General features: G+C 41.7%; 1 protein-coding gene across 2 annotated transcripts in view; it reads right to left on the reverse strand.

The window, feature by feature from the left end:
* The window catches only part of TTC27 (tetratricopeptide repeat domain 27), a 214639-nt gene that overhangs the window by 102905 nt on the left and 97748 nt on the right, over nt 1-13986 (reverse strand). For both annotated transcript variants that reach the window (XM_051843020.2, XM_002709924.5), the window contains one exon: nt 1438-1533. In XM_051843020.2, the coding sequence (XP_051698980.2) occupies nt 1438-1533 (96 nt within the window). The remainder of the gene's footprint in view (nt 1-1437; nt 1534-13986) is intronic.

Genomic DNA, 13986 nt, shown 5'->3' on the forward strand with positions numbered 1-13986 from the left:
TCTTCCAGTCCAACACTCTGCTGTGGCCCAGGAGGGCAGCAGAGGATGGCCCAAGTGCTTGGGCCCTGCACCCACATGGGAGACCAGGAGGCAGCACCTGGCTCCTGGCTTCCGATCAGCGCAGCGCCAGCTGTGGCGGCCATCTGAGGGGTGAACCAACGGAAGGAAGACCTTTCTCTCTGTCTCTCTCTCACTGTCTATAACTCTACCTGACAAATAAAAATAAATAAATAAATAAAATGACAATAGTTACTAAATCATTTAGAAACCTCTGGTACCACTTGACTCAGCTTACTCACTGTGCCACAGCTTCCTCACTTGGAAAATATGAATATTTCACATTGTTGCAAATATAAGGTAACATATTCAGAACAAATGCATATATACTATTAAATGCACTTAAAAAATATTTTATTTATTTTGAAAGGCACAGTTATAGGAAGGTTGAGTAAGTGAGAGAGAGAGAAAGATCTTCCAGTCATGGTTCTTCCCCAGATGGCTGCAAGGGCCGGGGCTGGGCCAGACTGAAGCCAGGAGCCAAGAGCTTCTTCTCCAGCTCCCACATGTGTGCAGGGCCCCAGGCACTTGGGGCCATCCTCCGCTGCTTCCCCAAGCACATAAGTAGGGAGCTGGATCAGCAGTGGAGCAACCAGGACTCGAACTGGCACGAATATGGGATGCCAGTGTCACAGGCGGTGGCTTAACCTGCTATGCCACAATGCCAGTCCCTTAAATGCACGCTAAAAGCTGGTTGTTAGTAGAAGAAGGAAAGGTCGTCAGTAGCAGAAGAAAGCAAACCAGACTAATAAGTCAGGGAACCAGGGATCTAAATGAGATATAGCAGTATGGATAACACTGGAAAGTTAATTCCACTGGCCTCAATTTCGTTCTCTGTGAAATTAAGAAACTGGACTGGCATTAAGATATTCTGAGTGCTAAAATTTTATAAAGCAGGGGAACTACATGTAAATATGGTAGAATCATGCAGACAAGGGGCTGGAATCACCGTACCAATGTGGGCTTGGCATGCTATACTAGGTATTCTCATAAACTCAGAAAGAACAGAGTACTAAAGAATACCTCACAACATGAACAATCAAATAAATGCTTTCTTCCATTTTTTTCTGAAGAGCTTTATTAAAAGGTACACTATGATAAAAAGGCCTTAAAGGACTTTGACATTTAAAAAGTTATTTTGAAAAGGAAGAATTTGTGGTTCTCCAATTACTTAATTTCTAAGATTCTTTGCAAAATGCTTTCAAAGTCTAATATCACCTTAATGTAAAGAGTCATTTGAAGTAGCTGGCAATCCCCAGCTGGATGCTTTTATTCTTTTCACTGAAATCTTTGAAAACTCAGACATAAATTAAAATCAGTCTTTCCTAATGTATTTACATTTCTCATGAGTATTTTCCACACCGATGACAACAAAAGTACCTGAATGGCCCAGTGAGGTGGTACTTGACAGCAATAGAAAATTTTCCGACGCTCCAATACAGAAGTGGTTTCATCTTCAAATTGGTCTGCAAGAGCCTGAAACACATACAACACAATTTGAAACTATAAATAAGATTCTTATCATAAAAGCTTACGAATGTACATACAAGCAAGAAAGAACCAGAGTCATAGGGCCAGCATTATAACGCAGGGGGTTAAACCACCGCCTATGATGCCGATATCTCATATGGGCACTGGTTTGAGTCCGTGCTGCTCCACTTCCAATTCGGCTCCCTGTTAATGGCTTAGCACTTGACTCAAGTGCTTGGGCTCCTGCTGCCCATACGGGAGATCCACAAGAAGGTCCTGACTCCTGGCTTCAGCCTGGCCCAGCCCCAGCCAATGGGGCCATCTGGGGAGTGAACCAGCAGATGGAAGATCTTGCTTGCTTTCTCTCCCTCTCCATGTGTAACTCTTTCAAATACATTAAATAAAAAAAAAAAAAATGGGGCCGACACTGCGGCTCATTAGGTTAATCCTCAGCCTGCGGCGCCAGAATCCCATATGGACACCAGTTCTAGTCCTGGTTGCTCCTCTTCCAGCCCAGCTCTCTCTGCTGTAGCCCGGGAAGGCAGTGGGGGATGGCCTGGGTGCTTGGACCCCTGCACCCACATGGGAGATCATGAGGAAGCACCTGGCTCCTGGCTTCAGATCGGCGTAGTTCCGGCTGTAGCGGCCATTTGGGGGGTGAACCAACGGAAGGAAGACCTTTCTCTCTGTCTTTCTCTCTCTCACTGTCTAACTCTGCCTGAAAGAAAGAAAGAAAGAAAGAAAGAAAGAAAGAAAGAAAGAAGGAAGGAAGGAAGGAAGGAAGGAAGGAAGGAAGGAAGAAAGAAAGAAAGAAAGAAAGAAAGGTGGGAGGGAGGGACGGTATGTGGGGGAAGCCATTGTAATCCATAAATCGTACTTTGGAAATTTATATTCATTAAATAAAAGTTAAAAAAAAAAAGAAAGAAAGAAAAAAAAGAAAAAGGACTCCAGTCATTTTGACAAGGTGATAAATCTGTGTTTTTCCCTGAATTACTTTAAATGCTATAAAAAAAAAAAAAAAAGCTGGTAGGTTTCAAACTCAAAGAAAAAGATAAAGAAATGCCAATGCAAGTTACTTGGTTAGGTTGGTTTATGCTGTTTGCATGTGTTGAAACACTATACTGCACTCCCTAAAAATATACAAACATTACATGTTGATGAAAAAGTTTAAAAGAAAACAATTAAAGAAAAAAAGTATGTTAGTATGAATAAATCTACTCCAGGTTTCTTTCTAAGAGTATCACAATGACTCATCTTTCTGTATAATTTTAAATTGGGTCTTTACGTTTATCTTACTTTTAAAATACTTTTGTCTTAAATTGACAAGCAAAAATCAAACATATTTAGAAGCAGAAAAAAACCCACACTCACCATTTATATAAATACATACATTAAAAATTTACCAGAGTAATTTTTTTTAAAACCAAGAGTTCCTGGGGCCAGTGTTGTGGTGTTCAAAAAAAAAAAAAGGGCAGAAGTGGCAAGATGGCAGAATAGGAAGGGAGCACACTGATAGTCCAGGAAGAGACAGTTTAATAAAAATGGAGATACTGCAGGTTCAAGGAAGAGTAGGGGAAGAAACAGCAGAGGAAACTCTTCCAGAACTAGTGATTCACAGTGCACCTGCATGGAGAGCGTGGGAGCCCACTGTTCAGGTCACCAGTGGCAGAATCAACGCACCAGCGCTAGAACGCGAGGTGAGCCAAACCTCAACAGCTTGAGACACCGGTGGGCAAGCAGAAAGAGGAGACTAGAGGGAAAGAGGCTTGAAACCCCATGGGAAAAAGTTCACCACGGTAACTAGAAGAGAGAGGGAAAAAAAAAAAGTGACCGATATGAACATGAGATTCTCTCTCTCCGCTCACCTCTCAAAGGTGAGCAAGACAAACAGAAAGCGCCATTTTGGACATACATCATAAGAGGGGCAACCTCAGGGCTGCACCCACCCTCAGCCAAGCAGAAAAATCTGACTCAGCGGGGGTGAAATAACAGGAGATTAGGAACTAGTGAATGTGTGGTGCTACTGAACTGAGACTGTGAAAAAAGAGACGGTCAGGGAGAGAACTCACGGAATTCACATGAGTACTCTCCAGAGACGCTACAATCCAGTAACCTTGGCAACCCAGTGGGAGACTGCAGGAGAATTTGAGCCCACACTGAGGGCAGAACAGATTCCCTGTGTGGTCCTTGGGAAAGAGCTTCCGCTCTCTGGCTCCTGTGGGTATATCGTACACCTGCTAACTACCTCCAATTCCGCTCAGCTGTGCAGAATTACTTCCCTTTTGAATCAAAGAAAGAAAGAAAGAAAGAAAGAAAGAGAGAGAGGGAGGGAGGGAGGGAGGGAGGGAGGGAGGGAGGGAGGGAGAGAGAGAGAGAGAGAGAGAAAGAAAGAAAGAAAGAAAGAAAGAAAGAAAGAAAGAAAGAAAGAAAGAAAGAAAGAAAGAAAGAAAGAAAGAGAGAGAGAGAGATTTACCACACCTAACCTGGGAGTGTTACCTTTGGCACACCCTTAACCCTGAGGAACCAGAGCTCTCAGGCCACACCCATCTCAAGCCTCTAAGGCTCCATCAAAAGCAGACAGTCCACTTAATACATAGTATAACAAGAAAAAACACCACAGCAAAAGAGGAAGAATCCAAAGAATATCTCCACAATGCCAAGCAACAAACACAGAAACTGAGGAAACAAGAACAAGGAAGACATTATGAAACCCCCAAATGAACAAGACACCCCAAGCCAAGATTATGAAGATGATGAGATAGAAGAAATGCAAGATACGGATTTCAAAAAATTTATGATAAGAACAATTAGAAGTTTTCAAAAACAAATGCTTGAGCTACAGAATTCCTTACTGGACAGGATAGAAAATCTCCTTCGAGAAAATGAAATCTTAAGGAGGAATCAAAATGAAACGCAGAAACTAGTAGAACAGGAAAGTGTGATAGTGAAGAGAAATCAAAATGAAATGAAGAACTCAACAGATCAAATGACAAACACATTAGAGAGCCTTAAAAACAGAGTCAGTGAAACAGAAGAGAGAATATCAGACTTAGAAGACAGAGCACAGGAAAGTATACAGTCAAACCAAAGAAGAGGAAATTAGAAATCTAAAAAATATTGTCGGGAATCTACAGGATACTATTAAAAAAACCAACATTCAGGTTCTAGGAGTTCCTGAAGGCATGGAGAGAGAGAAAGGATTTGAAGGCCTTTTTAGTGAGATACTACAGAGAAATTCCCGGGTTTGGAGAAGGACAGAGACATCCTAGTATAGCAAGCTCATAGAACCCCTAGTAAACATGACCAAAAGAGATCCTCACCACGACATGTTGTAATCAAACTCACCACAGTGAAACATAAAGAAAAGATTCTAAAATATGCAAGAGAGAAACGTCAGATTACTCTCAGAGGATCTCCAATTAGACTCACAGCTGACTTCTCATCAGAAACCCTACAAGCTAGAAGGGAATGGCGAGACATAGCCCAGGTACTAAGAGAGAAAAACTGCCAGCCCAGAATATTATATCCTGCTAAGCTCTCATTCGTGAATGAAGGTGAAATAAAGACCTTTCATAGCAAACAGAAATTGAAAGAATTTGTCGCCACTCGTCCAGCCCTGCAAAAGATGCTTAAAGATGTGTTACACACAGAAACACAGAAACACGGTCATCAATATGAAAGAAGGTAAAGGAAGGAAACCTTACAGCAAAAGATCACAAGCATATATTAGAAAATACCTTTGGCAAATGGCAAGGCAAAGTTACTACTTATCAACAGTCACATTGAATGTTAATGGCCTGAACTGTCCAGTTAAAAGACACAGATTGGCTGATTGGGTTAAGGAACAAAACCCATCTATTTGCTGCTTACAAGAAACACATCTTTCCAACAAAGATGCATACAGACTGAAAGTGAAAGGCTGGAAAAAGATATACCATGCCAACAGAAATGAAAAAAGAGCGGGCATAGCCATCTTAATATTGGACAACATAAACTTTAACACAAAAACTGTTCAGAGCAACAAAGAGGGGCACTATATAATGATTAAGGGATCAATTCAACAGGAAGATATAACGATTATCAATGTATATGCACCTAACTACAGGGCACCGGTTTATTTAAAAGATTTGTTAAGGGAATTAAAGGGAGACTTAGACTCCAATACAATACTATTGGGGGACTTCAATACTCCACTCTCAGAAATAGACAGATCAACAGGACAGAAGATCAACAAGGAGACAGTAGATTTAAACAACACTATAGCCCAAATGGATCTAACAGATATCTACAGAACTTTTCATCCTACACATAAGGAATTTACATTCTTCTCAGAGGTACATGGAACCTTCTCCAGGACTGACCACATACTAGGCCATAAAGCAAGTCTCAGCAAATTCAAAAGAATTAGAATCACTCGATGCAGCTTCTCAAACCATAGAGGAATAGAGTTGGAAATTAGCAACTCAGGAATCCCTAGAGCATATGCAAACACATGGAGACTGAACAACATGCTCCTGAATGAACAATGGATCATAGAGAAATCAAAAATTTTCTGGAAGTAAATGAGGATAACAGCACAACATACCAAAACTTATGGGATACAGCAAAAGCAGTGTTAAGAGGAAAGTTTATATCAATAGGTGTCTACATCAAGAAATTAGAAAGGCACCAAAAACAAATGAGCTTTCAATTCATCTCAAGGATCTAGAAAATCTGCAGCAAACCAGACCCAAATCTAGTAGGAGAAGAAATAATTAAAATCAGAGAAGAAATCAACAGGAATGAATCCAAAAAAAAAAAAATTACAAAAAATCAGCCAAACGAGGAGCTGGTTTTTGGAAAAATAAACAAAATTGACACCCCATTGGCCCAACTAACTAAAAAAAGAAGAGAAAAGACCCAAATCAATAAAATCAGAGATGAAAAAGGAAACATAACAACAGACACCACAGAAATAAAAAGAATCATCAGAAATTACCACAAGGACTTGTACGCCAGCAAACAGGGAAACCTATCAGAAATGGATAGATTCCTGGACACATGCAACCTACCTAAATTGAACAAGGAAGACATAGAAAACCTAAACAGACCCATAACTGAGACAGAAATTGAAACAGTAGTAAAGGCCTTCCTAACAAAGAAAACCCCAGGACCAGATGGATTCACTGCTGAATTCTACCAGACATTTAAAGAAGAACTAACTCCAATTCTTCTTAAACTATTCAGAACAATCGAAAAAGAGGGAATCCTCCCAAATTCTTTCTATGAAGCCAGCATCACCTTAATTCCTAAACCGGAAAAAGATGCAGCATTGAAGGAGAATTACAGACCAGAAGGCAGTAGCTGGTGATCCAAGCCCTTGGGCCACTGCCACCTATGTGGGGGACCAGGATTGAGTTCCTGCCTCCAAGCTTCATTCTGGCCCAGACCTGAGAGTTACAGGATTTGAAGAGTGAATTAACAGATGGGAGAATTTTTCAGTCTCTGTCTCTCCATCATTCTGTCTCTCAAATAAATAATTTTTTATTAAAAAATAAAGGAAAGAAACATATCAAGGTAAAAGCCCACGACAAAGAGATCAGTTTCTAAGCAGGGTAAGTGTTCCAAGATCAGGGATTCTCTATATGGTACTAGAAGGAGAACGCCTTTGTTAGCCTAAGAGCCTATGGCATGAGCCCAGGTGTGAGAAAACACTGCACTGCACTTCTTTGGCAAGCCAAGATCTTATTCAATCAAGCCAGAACAAACTGAGACAAAATCAGACTCCTAAACCATCTGGGTCAAAATATTTGTAAAGCTTTCTGGCCTCATTTCACAGAAGCCTCACAGCATAAATATTGTTTCTGCTCAACACTATTTAATTGTGAAAGTGAGGGCACAGAAGAATAATTTTTGGCTAAATACAAATGATTACAATACATAAATGAAGAGATCAATGAATTACTCATAAAGAAGGGGGAAGTTTTTTAAATCATTACTTTTAGACAAAAGTAACTAACATTGGGGCCGGCACTGTGGCATAGCGGATAAAGCCGCTGCCTGCAGTGTCAGCATCCCATGTGGGCGCCAGTTAGAGACGCGGCTGCTCTACTTCCGATCCAGCTCTCTGCTATGGCCTGGGAAAGCAGTAGAAGATGGCCCAAGTCCTTGGGCCCCTGAACCCAAGTGGGAGACCTGGAGGAAGCTCTGGCTCCTGGCTTCAGATCGGCGCAGCTCCAGCCATTGGGGCCAATTGGGGAGTGAATCAGCAGATGGAAGATCTCTCTCTCTCTCTCTGTAACTCTGACTTTCAAATAAATAAATTTTTTTTTAAAAAGTAACTAATGCTCATTTAATTAAAAAATCAAATGTAACACCATAAAATTTACTAACTCCTAATTACTGCAAAATATTTTAAAACAAAAAAGTCATTTGCTGTAGCCGTTATAATTACATTAAACAGTAAGTGCACAGTAAATACTTCCTGATTTGCTAACAAATTTCTATGTATTTCAGAGACTCTCAGATACTTATGGAAGATATCAGAGCATCTAAGTGTCTCTGATTCTCTAGGATGCTCTCCAAAATGGGAATGACCACAGGAGAGAGCAGGGGAATCCACACTCATTTGAGCTGCATACCAGAAATAAGCCCCTGCACAAGGAACTGATTAACTCGTACATATGATAAAAATGAAAAACATAACTCTAACCTATTTCCACTCCCACACAGAATATATATCTTCCAGCCTTAAGCATGACAGCCACCTACATAAGATTTACCTACTAACTCAACTAGGAACATTAAACTACCATACAGAAGGGGTAATGGGTATTTGTCTGTTTCCTCCACTGGATCCAAATTATTCTTTTATTTCCTAATTTACTAAAATGATGGGGAGGCAGTGACAGTTCAACTCCAGGCTGCTCCAATTCTGATCCAGCTCCCTGCTAATGGAAAGGCAGCAAAGAATGGCCCAAGTGCTTAGGCCCCTGGGAGACCCAGATAAAGTTCCTGGCTCCTGGCTTTGGCCTGGCCTAGCGCCAGCAGTTGCAGCTCTATGGGGAGTGAACATGGGAATAAAAGATTCTCTCTCTCTCTCTCTCTCTCTCTGTGTGTGTGTGTGTGTGTGTCTCCCTCTCTCTCCCTAACTCTGCATTTCAAATAAATAAATAAATCTTTAAAAAAAAATACAGGGACATTGTTATACTACCTCTCTAGGTTTTCCAGAAAAGTATTCTTTCTAGCAACTCACTCCAAAATAATGCCATCAGATTCAAACAAACTGGAGTAACTTTACAAGTGTGGTAAACAAGAGGAGCAAAGGTAGCAAGTAAAGCCACTTGGATTCTGTTCTAGGTCATACCCCAAAAAGCAAATAGTTTAACACAATGGCACTATCTATGAAATGATTTTTTAAATAACTCCTGCACTTCTAGCAGGAGTAAATATGGTTTAATCAAAAGTGTCTTCTTTCAACCATTCAAGGTCTTTAGGTTACTTTTAGTTCCAGAAAAATGAGCCTGAGGCACAGTGAGGCCTCGATTATTAATGTGTCTATTTATTGTACATGAACATGAACATCAACAGTGTGCTCAACGAGAACAACACTGCACGAGTGAATGAAGGTAAGTGGTCTCTAAAGCAGCGTGTGCTGCCTCTTCACAGACCTATTTTCTCTTTCCAGTTTCTAAATGTCATGACTCTCACACTTGGAAGTCATGGCACTAGGTCATAAGCAAAAACTGCTATGAGGAGTTGGTCTGTAAGAGACTGCCATCAAAATGGAGAGGGAGAGGGGTATTGAAAGCAAGACAGTCTCCCCGAGCAGGCGGGCTGAAGAAAGGCCATGGATGGGAAAGATACAGAGAGTGGGGTGTGCCGGGGGCACAGTCCAGAGGAAAGGGGAGAGGTGAGTCAGATGAAATCCAGTCTCAAAGGCAAGGTACACCAGAGAAGACTTCATGCTGCGTGGACTGCTGTGACACCGGATTGTGTTCAAGTCAGAAAATTCGCTTTTAATGTGATTTCTTTCCAAACTTCACCTGAAATTATTTATATCAAGTGTCCTTTGAGAAAATATAGTTGTGTCCTAGCACAATAACAACTCTCAAATATTCTAGGTACCAGTTAGTACCACATCAGGGAATATCTCTGTGGAAGGGGGAAACCCCAGAAAGCAATGACGTGCTCTTTCTTTTTAACACTTTTGTTTTTAGCAGAGGCAGAACTTACCAGAAAAACTGGAGAAGGTTACCTTTTAAAATTAGCATGTGGAGAATGATTACGTGTGTAAGGGTGATTCTGAACAAGGACTGGTATGATTTAATTTTATTTATGTGCTCATATCTAAAAGTATGCCACACAGATCTTCAAAAGAGCAGAGTTAGTCCCTTTCCACTGAGAGCTATTCATTCTAACCAGGTATCAAAGTGTTTATAGGCTTTCTGAAGAGCCAAGCAGAAATTAGCTGACAAACTAGAGGTATCCCTGGTCATATGCCAGATCACCTTATACTTGCTTTGTTGTGCAGTCGTTGGACATGAATGTGTAGTGCAGTATGGGATTTATTATCAAAGTGTGCACTTAATCAAATATATCCAACAGTGGGGCTGAACAGCTTTCTCTGATAGGAATTCACAGTCATTCAGTTGTGATTTACAGAGCACTCAACCAGGGGAACTTCCAGTGAGAACAAGGAGAATGAGAATTAAATTCCATTAACACACCTACCAAGAAGCAACAATACCATTTACATCTATTGGTAACCCAGCATTACCTAATATATAGGACATCACAGATCTCAGAGAGAGGACGTGTCCAAAGTCAGAAAGCCATGACACGGGTGAGCCTGTCAGCTTCCAAAAACCAGAACTTGCAGCTTTCAGAAAACCTTACTCCTAACTAACTGTGCTATTATCAGTTCTAAGAAAATAGGCAGGTTCTCATTAGAAATTTTTCACCTAGGCCGGCGCCGCGGCTCACTAGGCTAATCCTCCGCCTTGCAGCGCCGGCACACCGGGTTCTAGTCCCGGTCGGGGTGCCGGATTCTGTCCCGGTCGCTCCTCTTCCTGTCCAGCTCTCTGCCTTGGCCCGGGAGTGCAGTGGAGGATGGCCCAAGTGCTTGGGCCCTGCACCCCATGGGAGACCAGAAGCACCTGGCTCCTGGCTCCGGATAAGCGCAGTGCGCCGGCCGCATCTCGCTGGCCGCAGCGGCCATTGGAGGGTGAACCAACAGCAAAGGAAGACCTTTCTCTCTGTCTCTCTCTCTCACTGTCCACTCTGCCTGTCAAAAAAAAAAAAAAAATTTTTTTTCACCTAACTTCCATAATACGAGAGTCAGGCCATGGCTCAGTCAAGAAAACACTCAGGTGAGGCTTCTGTTGCAGACACACACTTCAGTGTGGGGCCGACGGGCACTGGGTCTGCGAACAGAACTGGGGGAACCTAGGTCCCCTAACAACCAGGAGTAATCCTCAAGGAAACCCAGAGGGCTGCTGCAGGTATCCTCTAATCAGAACCATGACCTGTGCAGCAGTTCTTAAACTTTGTTATTTCAGGGCCCCTTTCAGCTCATAAATACTGAGGGACTTCAAAGAGCTTCGGTTTCTGTGTGTTGTAATCTATCAATATTCGTCATAGAAATATGAGAGATTAAAACAAAAAGTGTTACATTAATCCATTTAAAAATAATAAACTGGTGACATCACATAACTGACATGATTTTGTGAAGAGTATACTTTCCAAAACAATTTTTTTTAATGTCTTGAAAAGAGTGGCACTAACTAATACTTTAATGGCTGGCATAATAGACAGCCAAGCTCTCAGATCTGTTTCCATAGTTACCTGTCACAATACAATATTTTGACTGAAACTTTTGAAGAAAATCTGGCCTGGTCAGATATGTAGTTGGGAAGAGTATGTGAGTGGGTTTGTCAGTTAATTTTGGATATTACTCTTCAATACTACATCAAAATTCAACTGTGGCAGCTTCTGAAAGATTACTTGCAAATGTGGAATTTGAAATCCTATGTATGAACTTTTCTGTTAGATTATATCCCACTATTCTCAAAACAAAAACAAAAAATTCACTGGTCCATCTTGGACTTTCAATGGATTTTTTACTCAAGCCTAATCTTCTAACATCATGCACTGGTAATTCTGAAAATAAGCTGATCTTCCAAATGTAGACACATTTCATATAACATCCTAAAATTACAGGCAGCAATATTGACACTGATCTCATCATAAAGGTTTTATCTTAATACCTGAAGTATCAGGAAGCTGTTCAATTATAGACTTAAGTTTTATTTTTTCTTGGAGGCTTGAAAGTTTATCTTTTTGAAGATTTATTTTATTTATTTGAAAGAATTACAGAGAGAGATAAAGACAGAGAGAGAAAGAGAGAGGTCTTCCATCCGCTGATTCACTCCCCAAATGGCTATAATGGCTGGAGCTGAGCCAATCTGAAGCCAGGAGCCAGGAGCTTCTTCCAGGTCTCCCACATGGGTGCAAGGGCCCAAGGACTTGGGCCATCTTCTGCTGCTTTCCTAGGCACATTAGCAGAGAGCTGGATCAGAAGTGGAGCAGTCAGGACTCGAACTGGTACTCATAAGGGATGCTGGTGCTTCAGGCCAGGGCTTTAACCTGCTGCGTCACAGCGCCAGCCCCTCAAAATTTTATTTTAACAAAACCTATCAGTTATTTTCCTTGAAAAGATACTTACCTCACTTATTTTTGAAAACATTTATGTCAAATACCCAAGTCTAAACGCCCATAGTTTGTCAGTTATGCTGGCAAGAGTGCCCCATGGGAAAACCAGCAAGTTCTGCTTTGTCTTGAGAAAGCCAATGCACTTAAGCAAGCAGTTCAAGTGTTTCATATTTCCCATACTGTCACATAGAATATTGAAAAGGCATATTTCAAGGGGGAAGATATACCAGAATAATCTTTATCAAAGATATTTATAGGGGCTGGCGTTGTGACATAATGGGTTAAGCCACCAGCTTTGGCACTGGCATCTTATATGGGCCCCAGTTCATGTCCTGAATGCTCTAATTCTGATCCAGCTCCCTGCTGATGTGCTGGGAAAGTACCTGAGCCCCTTCACCTACATGGGAGACCTGCAAGCTCCTGGTTCCTGGCTTCAGCCTGGCCTCGCCCTGCCACTGCGGCCATTTGGGGAGTGAACCAGCAAACAAAAGAAATCACAATCTCTCTCTCTCTCTCTCTCTCTCTCATCTTCCCTCTCTCTCATCTTCCCTCTCTCTCATCTTCCCATCTCTCCCTGCTTTCAAATAAACAAATCTCCAAGAAAGAGATATTTGTAAATAAAGGTTTCTAAAAGCAAAAACAAAACTGTGAATGTGTGGCAGTGAAGCTTACAATGACTGTCCGTATAGTTTGGTGACCCACCTGGATTCGAGTCAAGAGATCAGAGTTTTGACCACCCACTGTTTCCATACCAATATAATATTAGTCAGCTTATTACTATAATAAAATACCTGAGGCAATTAATTTTATAAAAAGAAAAGTTTTATTTAGCTCACAGTGTTAGAGGTTCAAATCCAAAATCAGGCAGCCCCACGGGTTTGGCATCTTGTAGACACAGGATAGCAACGGCAAAGCATGTGCAGAGGATCGCAGGGCCAGCCAGGAAGCAGAGAGCAGTTGAGCACAATTAGGCTGTTACAAGCAACCTCTCTAGAAAAGTACCTTTTGAAGGCACATCCCAGTGACCGAAGGTTCTTCCACTAGGCCTTACCTCTAACAACCATAATTGGATTAAGTGTCAACACCTTTAATGTGTCTTTTTTTCCTTCTTTTCAGAGACCAAGAGACAGCGAGCAAGTGAGCAAGAGATAGAGAGTTCCCATCTGCCGTTTCACTTCCCAGTGTCCACAACAGCCAAGCAGCCAAGGTTGAGCCCTAGCTGGAGCCAGGAGCTGGGAACTCATCTCAGGTCTCCCTCATGGAGGGAGGCATTCAAGTGCTTGAGCCATCACTTTTGCATCCCAGGGTTTGCATTAGCAGGAAACGAATCAGGAGCCAGAGCCAGGACTTGAACCCAGGTATTCCATCCAATATAGGATGCAGGTGTCCTAAGTGGCATCTGAACCATTAGGCCAAATGTCTACACCTGCCCCCCTTAGTACCTATTAACTTGTGACTTTGTGGGGGTTAAAGTCCTGCATGAGTTTGGATGCCTAATCATTTTTAAAGGGAAAACAAATATGCAACTATCAGCACTGAGAAAAGGTAACTAACCTCTCAGTGTTACTATGTGGACAGTTTGGACTAATGGACTCCCTGAAACAGTCCAATGACCCCCTGTGGGTCCACAAGCTATATCCTAGAGCACTTGCTTTGGGGTTGGAAGAACAACCTCTCATGTCTTCCCTGCACATGACCAACCTGCAACTTTTTCTCAAAAGTCCTCCAGTGAACATATTTAGTGTTTAAGGAAGTACTTAAAAGTTC

Source organism: Oryctolagus cuniculus, chromosome 2, assembly GCF_964237555.1.
Source record: "Oryctolagus cuniculus chromosome 2, mOryCun1.1, whole genome shotgun sequence".
NCBI lineage: Eukaryota > Metazoa > Chordata > Mammalia > Lagomorpha > Leporidae > Oryctolagus > Oryctolagus cuniculus.